The sequence below is a fragment of the Thermochaetoides thermophila genome, assembly GCF_000221225.1.
Source record: "Thermochaetoides thermophila DSM 1495 unplaced genomic scaffold scf7180000011823, whole genome shotgun sequence".
Lineage (NCBI taxonomy): Eukaryota > Fungi > Ascomycota > Sordariomycetes > Sordariales > Chaetomiaceae > Thermochaetoides > Thermochaetoides thermophila.
Window position 1 is genome coordinate 473392 of NW_006383039.1, and position 18677 is coordinate 492068.

Sequence of the window (18677 nt, forward strand, 5' to 3'; positions counted from 1 at the left end):
ACTGTGAGAGTAACAGCTTTGTAGAAAGATGGGGACGATTACTTAAGACATCTTGACAGGTTAACAGCAACTTTCATCAGCAGATGCGACTCTAACTGAATAAAAACAATAAACTAAAAGCAATGCCATGGACGAACCGGTTTCCAACATCGCCATGCATCCCCTTACTCTCAAACATCACGTCCCCTACAGTCCTTAGCGTCTTTCATACGGTGTCAGCCCTACAACCGGTGGGGATTTTTCTGCTCTCCTGATTTTCTGCCTCTGCCTCGGCTCACGGCAAGGTCCAGGGTCAGATGCCAACTTCAGCGTGGTCAGGGGGAAATCATGCTCCACTGGTGCCACTTGGCGAACCCCAACAAAACCTTAAACCGACGTCAACTCTTTTGGTGCCCAACCAATCCAAATCCACCATAAGAGCACAAGAAAAATGACAGCAGAAGCAGAACCAGCAGAAGAATTTGACATAATAATTATTGGTGCCGGCCTCAGCGGCATCAATGCTGCGTACCGCGTGCAGAAGGAGCTGCCGCACCGCAGCTATGCCATCCTAGAGCGCCGCCACGAGATTGGCGGCACCTGGTCGTTCTGGAAGTACCCCGGCATCCGCACCGACAGCGCTATGGGCCTGTTTGGCTTCCCCTGGCGCCCCTGGCCCTACGACAACAACATGGCCACTGCCCAGGCCATTCGCACCTACATGGAAGAATGTGCTGCCTCCGAGGGTATTGACCGGCACATTCGCTTCGGGCATCGCGTCGCCTCGGCCGCCTGGCGCAGCAACGAGCAGCGCTGGACGCTGACCGTCGTCGTCACGCACAAGGATGGCTCCGTCGCGACCAAGACCGTGAAGGCCTGGTGGCTGATCTGCGCGAGCGGCTACTACAGCTACGACAAACCACTGCCGGCCGTCATCCCGGGTCTCGAGAACTTCGAGGGCCAGGTCATTCACCCGCAGTTCTGGGACGAGTCGATCAACTACGACGGTAAGCGCATCATCATCATCGGCTCGGGTGCGACCGCTATCACCCTGCTCCCCGCCCTCGCAAAGACCGCGCAGAGCGTCACCATGTTGCAGCGCAGCCCAACCTACGTCATGAGCCTGCCGCGCCGTGACAGCACGCTGCAGCTCCTGTGCCGCTTCCTCCCCCGCTCCTGGGCTGCCGCCATCAACTGGTGGAACCGCATGATTATCGAGACCCTGTTCGTCAAGTTCCTGCTCACGTTCCCCAACATCTCCCGCGCTTTCCTCATGAGCGAGATGCGCCGCCAGCTGCCCGCCGGCTTCGACGTCGAGACGCACTTCAACCCGCGCTACAACCCGTTCCAGCAACGTCTGTGCTTCTGTCCCGGAGGAGACTTCTTCAAGGCCCTGCACCGTCCCAACGCGCGCGTCGTGACCGATATCATCGATACTGTCACCGCGACGGGGATCCGCCTCAAGTCGGGCGCCTTCCTAGAGGCAGACATGATTGTCACGGCAACCGGGCTGTACTTCAACCTGTTCGACGGCCTCGACATCACCATCGACGGCGAACTGCTCCGCGACTCCATCGCCGACCGCTACATTTGGAACGGGAGCATGCTCGAGGGCGTGCCTAATGCAGGCCTCATCGTCGGATACACCGCCGCGACTTGGACCCCCGGCGCGGACGTTCGTGTGCGCCAGATGATCAAGGTTATGAAGTACATGGAACGCAGTGGTGCGGTGGAGGCCCGGCCGTGGCTTGACCCCAAGAAGAAGGCCAAGTTGCCTGCTAATCCGGCAGTTGATTTGACGTCGACCTACATGGTTACTGCGCATAACAGGATGCCGCGGAATGCTGGCAAGGGGCCGTGGATGAATGGGGCGAGCTGGGCCGCGGATGTGTTCCGGTTATGGTTTGGGAGTGTCAGGAGCGGGATGCGGTATGTGTTTGCGCCGAAGGATAAGAAGGAGTAGGTGGATGGCTTGGCTGTGTGCTGATGGTATTGCGGTGATGCCTGGGGAAGTAGCCTGGTTGGATATGGGGATGGGTTTGTGGTTTGGGTAGGATGGGTGGTTGGGTAGGCGGTACGATAGGTTCACGGGTTGTGGTGAAGATACCCCTGGAAGTGTAGAGGTCATCGTCATTCGTTTATACCTCTCCTTTTTTTTTTTTGATACTAAGCTAGAGCTCTGCTCATTACGACAAGCCTCGTTTGGGTATCAAGCCAGTCCTGTACAGGTTGTTTTTCTTTGTCAGCGTTTCAATCTCACTGCATCTAAGCTTTTACTTGTGGGCGGGGTGTCACTGTCAGTAATAGTTGGTAACGAGCTTCCTGATATATCTCACCGTCTACTGTTTCTTGCTGCTTGTCCTTTCTACGACAACCTTAGGTATTTGATTGACGCTTTAGTCTACCTTCGCCTCCCAGCAACTACTTCTCGTTACCGATACAGGATTGCGCAACCCTGACCTTGAACGCTTCTTCATCCACGTCAAGCTCGTTCATGCATTTTTTTTTTCAGATAGCTGATTACGTTCGAAGTATCTCCACGGTTCGTAGTTTGTATGGTCGCTGAGATCTTCACAAGAAGACCTCATCATAACGGTTTATATTAGTCCGACTTAACCAAATCCGGGGAGTCATCCGTCACGAAATTTAGAATGATAGGGTCGTATGCCATACACCTTGCCGCCCTCACTCGAAAGACACGATCAGCATATCGTCATCTATCCACGACGGTGAGATTCCTACAGATAAGACGAAGGTGGTGAAGGTAAAAGCCGGTATAATAACCTCTTGTCTGAGCCTTATAAATGGTCGTGAGGAGATGCGACCAGGATCTCGTGGGTTATGCTGGAGAGGGATCACTGTTGGGTTCGAACGGTGTGGGCAGCTCATGGGATCCGATGGTTCACGTTAAGGAGGACGAAGAGGGGGTTAAACTGAGTTTCACGATGCCTCCCAATCCGGTATGATACATAGCTCCGTCCATCCAATGCCTTCCACTTAGTACCGCCCTTCCAATTATGAACGGCCGAGCCCTCTGCCAAAACTCTGCCATTTCCAAACCAAGTCTATCCGCATAATGATGGAAAAGCCTGTGTAATTCATCATCTTGCTAGGGCTCGCAGCTTATATGGTCCCGGGTAACCTGCACTGTCCTCACCGTGCTGCTGCGGAGAATGCCCGCCCTCAGAAAGTTCATCTGGTGGATGAACTTCCCCGACTGCGCCGACAGTTCGCAGGCCACTCGGCCTGGGTGATGTCCTGACGGCACCAGCTCTGCTGGGGCAGCTCGAGATCGAGCCTGGCGTGTATGGCCGGACCACGCAGCCATTGGTTCTTCGATATCTGTCACATGGGCCAGTGGCGGTCCTCTTCTCTATAGGACTTCATCGCCCTCTTCGATCATCTTGAACATGTTATCGAGGAGAAAAAGGCGCCCTTTCTCGATCAAGTCTATCAGGCGGTCAGCAAGGGGAGAATAAATGAATCAGTCAAGGCACAGGTGACAGTTCACTTACCATACAGGCCAAGATGCTGAATGGTTTTTATTGTTGGAAAGGCAGTACCCACCAACAAACACTCTGCGGTCTTTCCTGTCTCAAGAAGGGAAAAAAAAAAAAACGAAAAGAAGACCGAACCCCACACCCAAAGGCTGTTAAGGAGCAAACACGGGTTTCGTACAATTATATCTGGGATCGAAAACACCATCTGCACATGGTGGAGCACGTCAAACCTTGTTAAATCACCAGAGTGAGGCTACAATAGGGGTTCCCAAAGCTTGCTGCAACTCGCGACAAGATACTCCTTTGACGCTCTCCGTTGCCGGATGAGCACACGATAACGACACTACGACGGTCAGATCAAGTCATTACATTGAGTGTGTTGTATGTTACAATTAGTATCCAAGAGCCCCCTCCCTCGATAGTCAACTCTCCCTTAGCGATCCCGGCCAAAAGTGTTAACCGGCTTCGGCTTGTTATCCAACACCTCTTCGATCTCCGCCAAAACCTCAGGGGTCAGCTTGTCAAGCAACTCAAGTGCCTTCAGGTTATCCACAATTTGCTCAGGCTTGGTAGCACCCAGAATGACTGTGCTGACATTGGGGTTCTTCGCCGCCCAAGCCAGTGCGAGGTGCGTAACCGAGGCACCGAGCTTCTCAGCGATCTTTGTCAGCTTCCTGACCTTCTCGATCTTCGCCTGGCCCTGCGGCGTCTGCAGCTCCTTGATGGTATTCTCAAAGAACGCCTTGTTGGTCGCGAACCGCGAGCCCTCCGGAATACCGTCGTTGTACTTGCCCGTCAGCAGACCGCTGGCCAGAGGCGACCAGATGGTGGTGCCATAGCCGTACTGCTTAAACAGCGGCGCGTACTCGACCTCAAACCGCTCGCGGTGGAAGGCATTATACTGCGGTTGCTCGACCACAGGCGCAATCAGATTGTGCTTCTCGGCGAGCTGGATCGCCTCGGTAATCTGGGCAGCGCTCCACTCCGACGTGCCCCAGTAGTAGGCAAGGTTGAGGTTGCGGATAACCTGGGTGAAGGCCTCGACGATCTCGAGCATGGGCGTGGCGGGGTCGGGCCGGTGCGCAAAGACGATGTCTACATAAGGGGTCTGTAGGCGCTGCAATGACGACTTGAGGCCCTCGACGATGTGCTTGCGGCTCAAACCGCGCGTGTTGGGCTCCTTGCGACCGGTGCCAAAGAAGATCTTGGTTGTGAGGACGTACTCGTCGCGTGGCCAGCCGAGTTCCTTGAGTGCGCGACCCATCTCGATCTCGCAGGCGCCATTGGAATAGATCTCGGCTGTGTCGAAGGTTTGCTGTTGGAAGGGTGCTGTCAGCAGTCTGTTGGACAAAGTATCTGTTGTAAGAACAGCCTACAATGCCATGCTCCCAGGCAGTCTTGAGGCACTCCTTCACGATGTCACCCTTTTGAGTGCCGCCGTAGGTGAGCCAGCCGCCAAGAGAAAACAGTGAAACTTGGAGACCAGTGTTCCCCAGGTAGCGGAACTTCATGTTCTTCGGCTCGTAGGCCGTTGGGACAACGCTCTGGTTTGACATGGCTATTGGTAAGGGTCTCTGAGGTACCGAGAAACTACAAAGAAATGGGCTCAACGTGAAGAGGAGGAATTTTGTCTCTGGGAGGGCAGCAGTCGCGGCCTGGCCTTTATCATGGTGAAAAACTCGGGCGCGATGTTCCAGGAGAAGTGGGGACCGAGTAATAGTGCATCGCAATAGCTCCTGGCAGTGACGACATTGGATAGATACCTGAAATCGGGCTTCGGAGATTGGAGTTTAAAGTGGGGTACAGATGGTTAAACTGTGTCGATGATGACAAATTCAGCACAAATAAAAACAGCGGAATACTGGCATGGCCAACTGCTCTTACTGGGTAGGAGTATGTGACCGATTATCCATGACATTGAAGTGTTCAGGACGGATATCGCGGAGTTTACGACATCTTTTTCACAGCAACCGCGCTTTGGAGCTCATCTCGAGCCTCGATGGACCCCGCCATGGTGGACTTGGTGATGAAAGGATATTGACGGACGGAAGCGGGGTAGCGGGGAGAGACCCACATTCAGGGGGGCCGCTGGTCATCCCGCGACCCGCCCCTCAAAGTTCGGGCGCTGGTATCCGCAGGGTCCGGTAGACGAAATCACTATAACTCCGGGTCTTGCGGGGAAGGAGGGCGACAAAGACCACTTTTGGGGGAATAAGCATCACAAAAGGCTATCGTGTAGCGGAGTGGCAAGGTCGCTAACTTTGTTTTCCTTAGCCAGGCACTCCAAGTCCAATACTTGGAGCCCTCAAGTTGACGAAAAAAAAAAAAAAAAAAAAAAAAAAGAAAGGAGCTCAGCTGCTTTGAGGGATAGGACGCCAGGTAGGCCGACCGTTTCTCGCCCTGCTTTTCGGCATCCACTAAAACACAACCCGGTCTCGAAATCGTCCTGCACTAGACAAACTATTGCAGAACTTGCCAAACGCTAGGCGCCAGTGAGGTTTTGCACCCATCTCGACTTACCATATATTACCATATATGTTATTTTGGCCTGCCGACACTTTGATTCATGATGTGATACGAAGAGCTGCTGTCGGGCAGCATATTGCAAAATGACAAAAATGACAAAGTACGGCCACTGTGCTTGCCTGGTGCACTTAGCACAGTATGATCTAGTCACACCGATTTCTCTTGGTGATTTCAAGCAACTGGCCAAATTTGCAGAAGACAGGTTTAGACCTAGCGTCATGGAAACGAAGGGTGAGAGATGGCTGTGCCGTCAGGCTGCGAAGGTTGGCAGGGTGGCCAACGCATAGCATCGGGCCTGTGTCAGCCCTCTACATGTAACAGGCGACCACTCTGAGACCAACTTCAATTACTCACTGTGGTAAAAGAATACAGTCTGCCACCACCAGGCTGGATCAAGGGTATCGAAGCTGGAGCAAAGGCCAAGAAGACGATTCACGTGAAAGTCACGGGACCTGGAGTTCAGGACCCCCCCAAAAAACGGTGTGAAGATAATAATGGCTTCCAAAAATAGAGACTCCGGAGATTGACAGAATACCAGAAAACAGAGCAATATGAATGCAAACATTGACAATCCTGTTGTATGTACACCAACACAACCACGTATGTACACAGATGGGGTATCGGTTCCATTCCATAAACCAACCATCCAACGCCGGAACGCCAGCCCGATATGCTATCCCAAGCTGCAACTTTTCTTGATGCTTGTTATTGAACTCACAGGTTTCGCTGTAACCAACGATTTTCGGCGCGACTGTATTGACCGCACCTCTGATGCTATGACCTTCGGTTTTTGTTGCTTGCTTATCCGGGAAGTGGCCTCTGCTGGCGGACTCATTCTTCTTTCTCTTCTCGATTGTGCGGCTGATTTTGATAGAGATTTTGCCCGTTTTGCCGGGCTGTGCTCTCTTTGTTTGTTTGTTACTCGTGCTTCCCGGTTGGATTCTGTTGTGCTGGGTCTGCTGTATGCTGAGCGATCTGATGGTGATTGTGGCGCCCGTGATGAAGACAGATTTGGATGTCTCCGCTGAGAAGTGGACTGCTCTGTAGTATTTTCTCCCATCGATGCAGATGAAGATGGTGACGTAGGTTTTGGTGGTGCAGGTTTTGGTGCCGCTGAATAGACTGTGGTTAGGGCGAGACTCATAGTCGGGGGAAATTAACAACTTACTGCCCGGGGTATATTGTCCAAGGTTGGACGTCAATCCTGGTGAAGAAAACTGCTCGCGACAATTGCATTCACCAGTGCTGCTGGGGCAACAATCAGGCTCAGACTCGGAAAATGAGTAAGCACGGCCCGGCGTCGAGGGGCGTGAGTCATCATAATCGTGGAAGTTATCGCTCGGGGAGGCCACAGAGGAATCTGAACACATCGTCATAGACCGATGTGAGTCCGAATAGTAGGCCTTTGATGATAGCGTCTCATGGGAGCCGGTGTCCGTCGAATCCGACATGGACTCCGGTTCATCGAACACGGTGCCAGAAGAGCCGTCGAAAGACCCAGAGCTGGAATCCTGATAACAGGTGCCGGACTTTGGTTGCGCAGGTTTGTACCAGGGGTGATCTGCAGGTAGATATGAGGCAAAAAAGCGCACAAGAGAATCAAAAGATTTAGTTCGAAAGAGCTGAATGGCAGGCTGCCACTGCTCGTTGCCGATGAAAGTAGGGTTGGCGATAATCTCCAAGGCGGCCGACTCCAAAATTTCGTTCAGTTCCTGAAGGCGTTGTTCCTTTCGTTTCTCGAGCATCCCGAGGAATTCCTCGGGGGAGGTCGCCAGGTGAGCTATCTCGCAGACATCGTGGTGAAATGCCTCCGGATCTAGGATGGGAATTGTGACGGTGTTATACCGGTCGTGCAGAGAAGTAGTCAAGTCATCCTTCTTTAACCCAAACTTCCAGTAAGGCCATGACCAGGAACAACCCGACATATCGTTATCCATTCTCTGATAGCTGCTGACTTGAGAGGTAGACAAGTGCCGGGGTTTGGTGTCTGAGTGGGGACTGAGTGGGCGAAGTGACCAAGATTGAGGACAGTAGACTCGCGAAAATCGTTTGTAGTATAGAGCGCAAGACGGGAAGTCATCTAGTACGTGTGTGCAACACCGGGCATTGTGCAGCCGATTGCGAGTTTGCTTCGAGAATCGAACGGTCGTGATGTAATTGCGCGGGTGGGTCGTTTAGAAGGGACGGTCCTCGATGATCTCCTAGGGAGGAAAATGAGACGGAGGTGTTGCGAGAAGGGTCGTGGAAATGGGCGGCCGGTGCGGTTGGGGGAAGGAAGGGGACAAAGGAGAAGGCATACCACAGGTTGGAGGGTCGGGGGCAACGCCTGGTGGCCAAACCGACAACAGCCTGAGAACGCACCTTTGTGGAACCTAAGAGTCTTTCAACAGCCAATCAAATGACTCTTACACTCCGCTCCGCCCCCCTGCAAAGTCGCTGTGCTAATGCGCCGATGGAGCCACAATTCTCCATCGACAAATCATCTCTCACTTCCAAAACCTTGGCGACAGGTCCTGCGCCAACACAAAGATCGATCAAGGTATCCTGCTTCAAATAAAATCACGCAAAGCTGTTTGCATGGCTTTCCCTCCATGTGCGACTGCACAATACACACTACGTACACGGTACAATACATTAGCACACTCTTGTCCCCAACCTTCAACCCACCAAGGAGTGACTGTAGCTCAGGTTCCGAGTATATGGTAACCGGAAGTGTAAGCACAGTTTGCGCCAACCCAAGTGCAGCGAGGGCAATCAAGAGCCCCGCCAAAGGGTCAAGCACAGTGTTTATGAGCATTTGCACCAAAAGCGTGCACCTGCCGGGCAGACAATATCACGTTGCTGCCACGTTGGGCTTCATGGACCTTTATGGATTTCCCACAAACAAAACCTTGGCGGGCAGGCCGTTTTCGGGATCTCGTGTCCCCTCATTCCATCGAGAATGGGTGAACATCAGGATTCATCCAAAAGTATGGCTTACCTCTTTACCTTACCTCCAGTCGGGCACACCACAAGTGATCTATCAGACTTCAAAGGAGTTAACCTAGCACGGTGATACAGCAATGCTTGATGTGAGTGAAGTGTTTGCGACCATCCGGACCAAATCTCTTGGTCTCACGAGGATGACGCCCAACCCTCGCGCCACAAAGAGGGACCGAAGCTCCTCTTGATTGGTGTGTTCCCATGGGCACTTGTGAGTGGTGGGAGGGGGAACGGATTCTCCGGCGCCCAGGAAGAAGGGAACCGCCACTCGATTTTGGTACACAGCCTCAATCCCTGGTGTAGGCCATTTAGTGTCATGGTTGCGAGAGACCCTCGGATGAACCAAATCCCTCCGGTGTCATCCCAAGTCAGCAGTTGCATACGTTGCCAGATGCAAACAGCTGCCAAAAACATGGATCAGGGTTTAATGCTGCTCGCTTCTCTGCTTCACTTCGTTGCTCAACCTTGTCAGCGAGTAAGAGCGTAGCAACTTCTCATAATGTGTTTCTCTCGCCAACGCTGTCTTTGGAGGTGCCGGAATGGCCCAAGACTATCTGGAACCACCAATCCTCGAGCTTCTTCTGTTTCCGGAGGAAAAAATTCTTCTGATGCAAGATGCTAAAGCGACGACTGGATCAATCTCGACCTTCCAGGTTCAACAAAGCTCAGGTGCTTTAGGTATTTTTCGCAGACACTATCATCTGCTCCCACATCTGGGCCAATGCCCCTCCATCGAAATAACTACAATGGTCGCGAGGCTTCTATGCGTCCGCTGACAACAACATGCGGACCTCCTATAGTGTTGCAGAGGAGCCCCCAGGCAGCTTTCCCTCGATTTGCTGCCCAGAATCTGCCAGTCATGACCGCCTGCAGCAAGGCTGATGGCCGCTCACAAGCTGTCCAGCCACTTTTCCCCGCTCACTCACCTTGCGCATCTGACCAGGTTGTTTCTCATCATTCCCTCATCAACCCGCAACACATGTCCAAGGGATGATGTCCAACAATACATGATAAACACAGCAAGGGACTCCTTATTCTTTCGTTCTCCTTTCAGTTCGAGCCTCGTCGGCCCTTGTCTTGTATTCTCACTCGTTTCTATCACGCTTAACGTTCTGATCGACATCTTCGCTGCATCTCTCCCTTCTTCGTTTTATCGGTTGCCTTACCCCTCGCTCTGTGTCAGCCTGAAATTCCCAACGTCATTGTCGCTCGCAGCTGCGCTTGTGCTTGGTGCATGGCATTACGCACTGGTTTTTCTGCATCCGTTATTTTGGGAAAGCCGCCTCCTTGATGCAAATGGCGATGAACCAGGTCAAAGAATGCTCGGAACACTCCGAGCAGAAGACCGAGCCCTTCTCACAAACCGAAATTCAGGCCAGGCTGAACCGTTCCCGTTACGAAGAACTGCAGATGCTAAGCAGCACTGTACCGCTGGATGACCTCCATTTACCAGCCAACAGTCACGACATTCGCATCTTGCTTCGGCCCTTGGCCAAGAATCGCTCCTTGAGCCCAGGACAGAACTCGTTGTGGATGATGCTACGCACTGAGGCGGCCGGGCCAGATGAAGCATCACACAAGGTTTTGGCAGTGAGGCAGACACACAGGAACATTTGCTTCCCGGTTATGATGCAAAATCAACAACATCCAGGTCGAGATCTGTCTTTTGATCTGTATTTCGATCCTCAGAGCGACAACTTGGTTATCTTAAACCGATCAGATACACCGTTCACGTTGCTACGATTGTCTGACAAACCTGAGAACCTTCGCAGAGTGCAATTTGACATCAACCCTGGTTCTAGCAAAACTCTCGCTCCAGGAACCTGGAGGGCTAGCATGGATGCTGTTGACCTGGTGGACTTTCGTATTCTTGAAAGGGCAATGCCCAGCTCTCACAGTCATTCAAGCCCGTCGGCTCACCCTCAGTGTTGTACACTAGGCCATACGCCCGAGGTGACAGGGAAAAGGCAGCTTGAAGACCAAGACGGCAACGAGAACGACGCCCCAGAGAAGAAGCGACGGCCAACGGATCCTGACGACCAAAAGGGGGATGAGGATGGTGTTACCTTGATTCTCCCCGCTAAAAACAACCTCCTAGCTCTCAACTCATCCGAGAAGGATAAGGCAGTAGTCAAGTCTACAGGACATGCCCTCCTGGATCTTCAACCAGGAGACACATTGCAGATCCCGATTTCAAATGGTGAAGCTCTAGTTGATTATAGCATCACGAAAATGGGGCCAATCGCTTCTACAAGCGCAGCGACTGTCTTCACGGCCGAGCTTTCTGACCATACAGACATCCCCAATGGCATTGTCGTGGTCAAGGTCCTGAAGACAAAGCATTCGACCACCAACGGCAACGAGAGTGCCGCGGCCCATCATGTCGTCCGCCAGGCACATTCCTGGCTGCGGGAATTCAGGAGCCAAAGCAACCTCAACCACCCAAGCATTGTGCGGTTGTATGGCGGCGACGCTAGATATCTCTCGTTGTACATGGAACATGTAGATGCCAAAGACTTAACAGTCAGGGGTGTTTGGAGATCGGATTCTGATTGGTTCATTGGAAGTCATGAAGATGCCAAAACCATTTTGCTAGACATCACGAATGCGCTGCACTATATGCACGGCAAGGGAAGGATTCACAACGACATCAAGCCAGGCAACATCCTGTACAGTCCTGAGAGGGGAGCTGTGCTCTGCGACATGGGCCTGTCGAGTCGAGACAAGGACGCGCCCAGCACTGGCGGGACACCATGGTATATCCCACCTGAGTTCCTCGGTCTGATGCAGCGTGGAGCTCCCAGCGACGTGTGGGCATTGGGAGTAACGATGCTCTATGTTTTGAGGAGAATGCAGTGGCCGGACGCGCGGGCTCATAAAGCTCATCCAAAGCATTTACACTGGATGATCGCAGAAGTGAACGCGCGAACGCCTGCAGTTTCTCGCGGAATGCCGCCTACTCATTCGCGGGAAACGCCTGCTATGAGGATGCGCAAATGGCTGAATGAGGTTACTGTGGTCCGCAATGGACTTGACATGACCGATCCCCTGGAGCGATTAGTCCACGGGATGCTGGCACCGAATCCAAAGGACCGTGTGTCGACGGCCACCATTCTGAACCATATCAAGTCGCTAACGGCGAAAATATCGTCCGACGGTTAAAGGCTTTTTGCTTGGGAAGGTCACCTAACGGGAATTTGGATCAAGTCTTCCGTTTTGGATAGCCACCAGTTTGGGGGGGGGGGGGGGGAGAATGAATGATGCTGGTGAGGTGATACAGGCATTTATCTTGCCAGAACAAATACTGACATGACACTTAAGATATTATCTCTATTTTTGACCCCAATCATTCCCTACACATTAGCGCCGTATCCGTCTCTACATGATACCATCCCCCCTCACAAACTCATACCAAACGCAAAAATGAGCGTCAAGGCTGCAACAGACGACAGCACACCCATGTTAACACCAATCGCCGGACCAGCACTGCTTCGCGTCGGGCCATTGTCACCAGCACCCTGACCATCACCTTCAGTCGACGAGCTATCCGAGCCAGAGCTGGCCTGCGCCGTGATCGGGGCGTACGTGACACCCTCTGTGACACACTCCTCATCGCTCAGCGGTGTTGCGTTCGCGCGGAAGCGGATGTTGGCGCAGTTGTACAGCGCGTTGCCGTTTTCGCCGATGGTCACAACCTGCAGGCTGGCGTCGGAGCCGTCCGAGATGGGCAGGTTGGTAGGCAGTGCGAGCTTCTTGACGCACAGCGTGCCGTTGCCGGTCGAGTTCCAGAAGGGGTTGGTCAGGGTGTAGTTGAAGTTGGAAACATCAGACCCCAGGCCGAGGTTGATGAAGATGTAGGTCCACTTGTGGTGCAGGTCCAGCTTGATGCTGCCGCCGTCAAGGGGCCATTCGGTGCGGGGTGCGTCGGTCAAGTTGCCCGGGACGCCGGCGCCTGGAGTTTAGGTGGTTAGGTTCCTGCATTCGAGTGAGTGTGGGAATGTGGAGGGGAACGCGTACAAGGCTGGATCCATTGTGAGTAGTGGGTGCCGTGATCGTGGCTTGCTGAGAGGGTATCGGCCCGCATGGGCGGGTACTCGATACCGAAGTGGGCTTGCGCGAGGTGCGCAACCGCTAGGAGAGCGAGCGTCTTGAGGGCCATTTTGGCGGATAATATGATAGAGTTGGATGAACAAGTGACAGCGACAGGATAGGTGCAGAGATTAGAGTATTAAAGGACCAAAGGTCTCCAAGCCAACAACCAACCGGCGGCGTACGAAAGATGCGAGGCACCGTTGTACAACAACAACAAACCAACAAAAGGGTTGCCTGTAGTCGAATCAGAGGGGTCTAGCGCGACTTGATGACTTTTTTTATAGTCCGCCACTTCCTGTGCGTATGTTTGTCGAACCCCTTTTAGGATTAAGGTCGCGCTAACCTTGCGCGTCGCGCGGGGGATCGCTGACCCAAGTCTGGGGAACCATCGAAAACCTGCTCGCACTGCATGGCGGCATGGCGCATCTTAGATTGTCAGCTAGGGAAACACCTCCATCCAATCGCCGTATTTCCACTGCGTACCTGACAGGGTTTGCATCGCGGACCATCCCACGACAACCTGGGAGCGAGCGACCTACGATCTGGATTCAGCACGACGAGCGACGCACAGAGCGGTAATTGAGCAAGTTTACCACTCTGCCATCTGCATCTTCCCATCTTGCCCCCCCCCCGGTCTTCCCATCCATCTTGCTCATCCCAATGCAATGCAATGTTGTCCGGGCTCGGCATTCGGTCGGATTCGGCCGTGATTAGCGAGGACAACCCAGCTCCCTGGGGAACCGCCCCATCGGCCTTTGTCACTCGAGCGGATCAGACCCCAACCCAACAGCAGGGATGAACTTGGAGGTGTGATGACCCAATCAGCGTGTGTCGAAGCTTTCTCGCTTGCCTGATGCGGCAAGTTCCCCTCTTCTTGTGAGTGGCGGGTCACTCGGACCTTGGCGCGTTGCCCGCTTGGCTGGGTCAGCGTGCGTTGGGTGGGCGTGGGAAACTTGCTCAAACAGCCGCATGAGGGAATGCTGGGCATTTTGTGGGAGAGATGTTGGTTGACAACTTGGCATTTTTCTTTTGTTTTATTCTGGGATTACTCGCTTTTTGGCTTCGATGTTTCCGTTTAGTTTATTTTTGGAGGCGGGAACTAGTGTAAAAGATCCTTTAAACAGATTTTCTCCCGACGTCCTGAAGATTTCTGGAGATTTGGGTTGTTAGGGGGTTGGTTGTTAGAGTTTCTCTATTTTGACTTCATAGAAATAACCTACAAAGTGTGGTCGATGGCCTTCCAGGATATAAATTGTTCAAAAGTTCTGCGGTATGACCAAAAGTGTTCCAACTTTTCTTGTCTATTATTTTATACATTGTTGGTTTTTGGAGACCTGCTTAGCAACAAACATGATCTCCATTGACAAAGCCCATCAACCCCTCTGTACAGTAGATCTTTGTGTGCTGTCGTAGTTGAGCCAGGACACCCATTGAGGAATCCCCCGCAGCCACACTTATGGAGACGCGACACTGATCCTCATGTTTCTGGAACAGAGACGACCAAAGGATAGGCGTCAGCAGTCGAAAATGAATCTCTTTGTTCCCACCGTTAGCGATACCCTTTATAATTGGAGTCAACGGAATAGATCAACGGAAGGTACTTAACAACAACGACCGTGTCGTAAGAGGCACGGCAATGCCCTTGTGACCGAACTGTGTGTGGGATCTTTGCTATGATAAGGCATATCTGCTAAGGCCATCTTGAAAGTCTTTCAGAGTCACTACATCATAACTTCTGGCAAAGACTGCCCAGTACTCGGACCGCAGGAAGAGGCCGACATCACTAACAGAAGCTCAAAGGCGATTGTCCTATTCTTCCACTTAGCATTTACTCACTGACTGCAGTTTGGCAGTATCTTATCCTGCAAGCAACTCGGGAGTTCGAGCTTGGTCTAACCTTAACCATCGATAAGGTTAAAGTGACAGCTGAGGACCTCCTTGTGCTTTTGGTCTCGCTGTGTGGAGTTGTGCGGAAGATATCCCTTGCAACTTAAAGACTTGGCTCTCCACGCAATGCTAGTTTTAGCGGGATTTTGGGTTCAGGCGGGGTTCTTTGGTTGCCTGCGTTCTGGCCAAGTTCACAACTAACTTCTTCGGCACCCTGAGAGCTCGAAACGAATAAGCCTTGCTGCTACAATCACGGTAAAACAAGAAAAGCGACGTACAACCGACCCTCAAGACCGGCCGTGAGGAGCAGGGAAGCCGTAGCATGTTAACCTCATTTCATTATGTCCGTGGATGCTGACATTGATCTGGCTTTAGCACCAGCGCAGCACAGCACAACCGCCCGCAGCTCTTATCGCCGCTGAAGCCCCTATTGGATGCAAACCTTGCCGAGAGCTGAAAGGCAACAACTTGATTGCAATGTCGCGGCTGCTGGAGCAGTTTGAGTGGCTAGCTCGGTGAATAGGAATGCAGGTAGTGCTTGAGCTTAAGCTTTAGTTGGCTCAAGTTCCACGCGTACTCTTCCCTTAACCTGATTGGTTGTTTACTACTCGCCCTTTGCTGTCTACTACTTGCAAGGTCTTTACGACTAGTCGCCTAACGGACACCTGACAAGGAACGTATTCGCCTGTTTCGAGGCTTTCAGAGTCCAGCTCTAACCGTAGTATATTTGGACGTCAGATACCTATACATTGAAAGTTATGCACCATCGACAACACAGCAAGGACAAAACGATGATCAACAACGAGGCCACAAGCGCGAATGCTTGTTCACAGATGAACTTGCATCCGAAAGCTCTCGGTAGAAGCACCGGCCTGAGGCACCTGGCTCTTGATCAGGAAATCGTCGATGACGGCACCTTGTAATGTCTCTGGAGAAAGTTAATGTATGGCGTTGCCGTCTACACTGTCTCAATCCTTCACACATCGCTCTTTTATCTTCATGATATTTCTCGCTCTCAAATGTACTTATGCTGTGCCGATTCTTCCTATAATCCATAACATTTCCGCACTCTTTAAACATCGGCATTGTGGTTTGTGTTTGCTTACGGCATTTAGGTCACCTGTAGATACTAACCGCCGTCTGTTAGCTTGCCATTACCGGCGACAGCGGATTGAGAGCAGAGTCAACGGACCTCCAAGCCAGCCTAGGGCCGAGTCTTAGTTGAGGTTAAGTTGTGCTCCACCAGGTACGATCCATCAAGGCTGCTAGCAGGGACGTAGGATCAGTGGTCACAATGATCAAGTATGCACCCATCAATATCTCTAGAACAGTAACTCCCGGTTTAGGGAGAGAGAATGTCTAATTTAAATGTGGTACCACAAGTCTTGATGTGGCATGAACTCTGCAGTAAGGGTGTGCTGTCTTGTTCTCAGCGGCGAATCAGTGGAGTTCCGAGCTGCCTAATACTGCTTGCCAACTTGCCACTTATAAGTACAGAGTCAGACAGCTTCAACTCAAATCAAGTAAGAAACCACTATCATAGCACTGCAAAACAGTAATTCACACTTGTACATGGCATTCCACACCAGTTGCATTAGTGAATGCTTACTATTTTCTATGTTTTCCTATCCACATCTCAAAAATTTAACGGAAAGACTCTATTATCACTGCACGCCGCGCTTCAGACTGATCGATGTCTATTGGTGGGCTGCGGTACAGCCATCATCTCTATATACATCCAAGAACTACCAAGCGAGCAGCTCGCTAATTCAGAAGCCTGTCCATGCCACTAGGAAGCTTTCCAGCAACAATGTGATGCGGTTAGAAACTGTAACGGATGACTTGGTCTGGTGCAGGCAGGGATCGACAATAGGTTAAATGGGTTAGATGATGGCCATTGACGATGTGGGGTGCACAACGAAGTCAATTAGTACGTGTAATAATCTTCCTTGGTCCTCGATGTCCTTGTGTTAGGGAGAAGAAAACCAAGAGAAGTCTATCGTGTCTGACTAGCTTCCTTTATAAAATCTTCTCGGCCATCCGGTTCATACTTTTCGGTCATGCGGCTTCCAGATATCTTCTGGAATCAACCACGGGTTCGTGCCTTTCACAATCATTCTATCTCCGGTGTCCCTTATGTTTGGCAGTCAGGGATACCCATTTTCCTTGGACTGCCGTGTCAGGGTGACAGAAACAGTACGTCTCTCTATACGTTCAGCCAATGTCCAACCCAGCGCAGATACCATCGAAGAAGCGACCAGCATGGCTGTCACGATCGTCCATTGAAAAAAGTAGCGGTATACGCTCAGGTTTGATATCATCTATCATCTGAAGAGAACTGTCCTGGTCCATCGCGCCTCAACATCATGGACGTATCATTCTCTCCAAATTCACCACCTCCGATGCATCAGCTGCCCCCTCATCATACACACACTTCGCGATCTGGTCCGGCCAGCCCCCCACCCTAAGACGTCGACATTTCCTTCTCAACCTCATCCTCCACGTCCCCATTTTCATCCCATTCTCCCCCACAAGCTTCCCAAACGATACCAACTACGCATCCCACTTCATGTCCTCCTCAAACCCGCCCACGTTTCCCTCCAACCCCACAGGGGACAGAAATGACAGTAAGACTAACACTAAAACTCGAATGGCTGTAAGCCGCATCTGGACTCTCATGCCCATCTGAGTTCATACCTTTCGCAACTATGTGCCTAAACCCTTGATCTTCGTTAGCTCCAGGTTTTAGCCTTCGGGTGTTTAATCTTTTAGTAAGGGACCAAGCTTTAAGCATTCAACGTACTACGGCTTTGAATCCTGATAGCTTTACCACTGAGTAATTCGTACATGAGGTGGCAGAACCTCTAAATTAGAAGAGAAGGTGGGTATTAGAATGTTCTGACAATCCTGGTTGCCGTCTTGGCTCTCGTCGCAGATAGGGCAAGGTGGAGATTCATGCCAGGACTGAATAAGCATGATCTTAGCTTATCTCTTTGACTTATCATATCCTAAGCTTAATCTTTAGTCGACATCACGCAGGCTCTCAACACGCCTTGAGGAGGTGGCCTACAGTCCTTGGTGGTCATCCAGTTTCTCCCATCAACACTTTCTGTCGATAGGCCTTGTAATATGCATGCTGGGACAACATGCGCATTGCGCTGACTGGAAGATGGAAGAGCGAACCTTCACGGTGAGGGACTCACCTATAGAGAGGACAGGATCCAAGGAGTGGATTCCCAGTGTCCCATCGCTGCGACTCTTTTCCATCCACCAAGAGACTGATGTCGCAACAATGAACAACAAATGAGAAATTTGCGTTCCTCAATCTACCTGCTTTGTAGAGTCTTGTCTCCTTCGGAGAAGACCTTGCCGTTATTGAGATCATGTCACATTGCACTTATTGTAGGTCATCGGAAACGCAGGTAGGCTCCCTTGATTTGGCGTCGCCCCTCCTGAACCACTCTCTCCATCTTGTCGTTAGTTGGGCGCAGGCAGGTATTCCAGACCCACCTAGCTCTTTCGTAGGTTGCTTCATCTATTTACACAGGGCCCTTTCCCGACTATCCTTACAACATCAAGTTTAAGAGCTTACACGGAACATTGTGACAGCACTATACATGCTGGGCTTCGAACAGCAACCATCTCTCCGACATAACGATCTATGCGGCCTTTCGGAGGGCCTGGAGGAGAAGCTTGTGGTGGGGATTGGGC

At 51.7% G+C, this 18677-nt stretch overlaps 5 protein-coding genes across 5 annotated transcripts; 2 read left to right on the plus strand and 3 right to left on the minus strand.

Annotated features, from left to right (window-relative positions):
- Nucleotides 1–430: 430 nt before the first annotated feature.
- On the plus strand, nt 431–1942 carry CTHT_0073970 (uncharacterized protein; the record flags this gene model as incomplete). Its single annotated transcript, XM_006697588.1, has 1 exon — nt 431–1942. The coding sequence occupies one exon, from the start codon at nt 431–433 to the stop codon at nt 1940–1942; it is 1512 nt and encodes a 503-aa protein (XP_006697651.1).
- Nucleotides 1943–3912: 1970 nt separating this feature from the next.
- Nucleotides 3913–5035, minus strand: CTHT_0073980 (uncharacterized protein; the record flags this gene model as incomplete). Its single annotated transcript, XM_006697589.1, has 2 exons — nt 3913–4794; nt 4856–5035. 2 exons carry the CDS (start codon nt 5033–5035, stop codon nt 3913–3915), a joined length of 1062 nt encoding a protein of 353 aa, XP_006697652.1.
- A 1316-nt stretch (nt 5036–6351) lies between these two features.
- CTHT_0073990 (uncharacterized protein) lies at nt 6352–7930 on the minus strand (the record flags this gene model as incomplete). Its single annotated transcript, XM_006697590.1, has 2 exons — nt 6352–6392; nt 6724–7930. The coding sequence occupies 2 exons, from the start codon at nt 7928–7930 to the stop codon at nt 6352–6354; spliced, it is 1248 nt and encodes a 415-aa protein (XP_006697653.1).
- Nucleotides 7931–10277: 2347 nt separating this feature from the next.
- CTHT_0074000 (uncharacterized protein) lies at nt 10278–12149 on the plus strand (the record flags this gene model as incomplete). Its single annotated transcript, XM_006697591.1, has 1 exon — nt 10278–12149. The coding sequence occupies one exon, from the start codon at nt 10278–10280 to the stop codon at nt 12147–12149; it is 1872 nt and encodes a 623-aa protein (XP_006697654.1).
- Nucleotides 12150–12385: 236 nt separating this feature from the next.
- On the minus strand, nt 12386–13146 carry CTHT_0074010 (uncharacterized protein; the record flags this gene model as incomplete). The annotated part of the gene is made up of 2 exons (XM_006697592.1): nt 12386–12939; nt 13005–13146. The coding sequence occupies 2 exons, from the start codon at nt 13144–13146 to the stop codon at nt 12386–12388; spliced, it is 696 nt and encodes a 231-aa protein (XP_006697655.1).
- Between the last annotated feature and the right edge of the window lie 5531 nt (nt 13147–18677).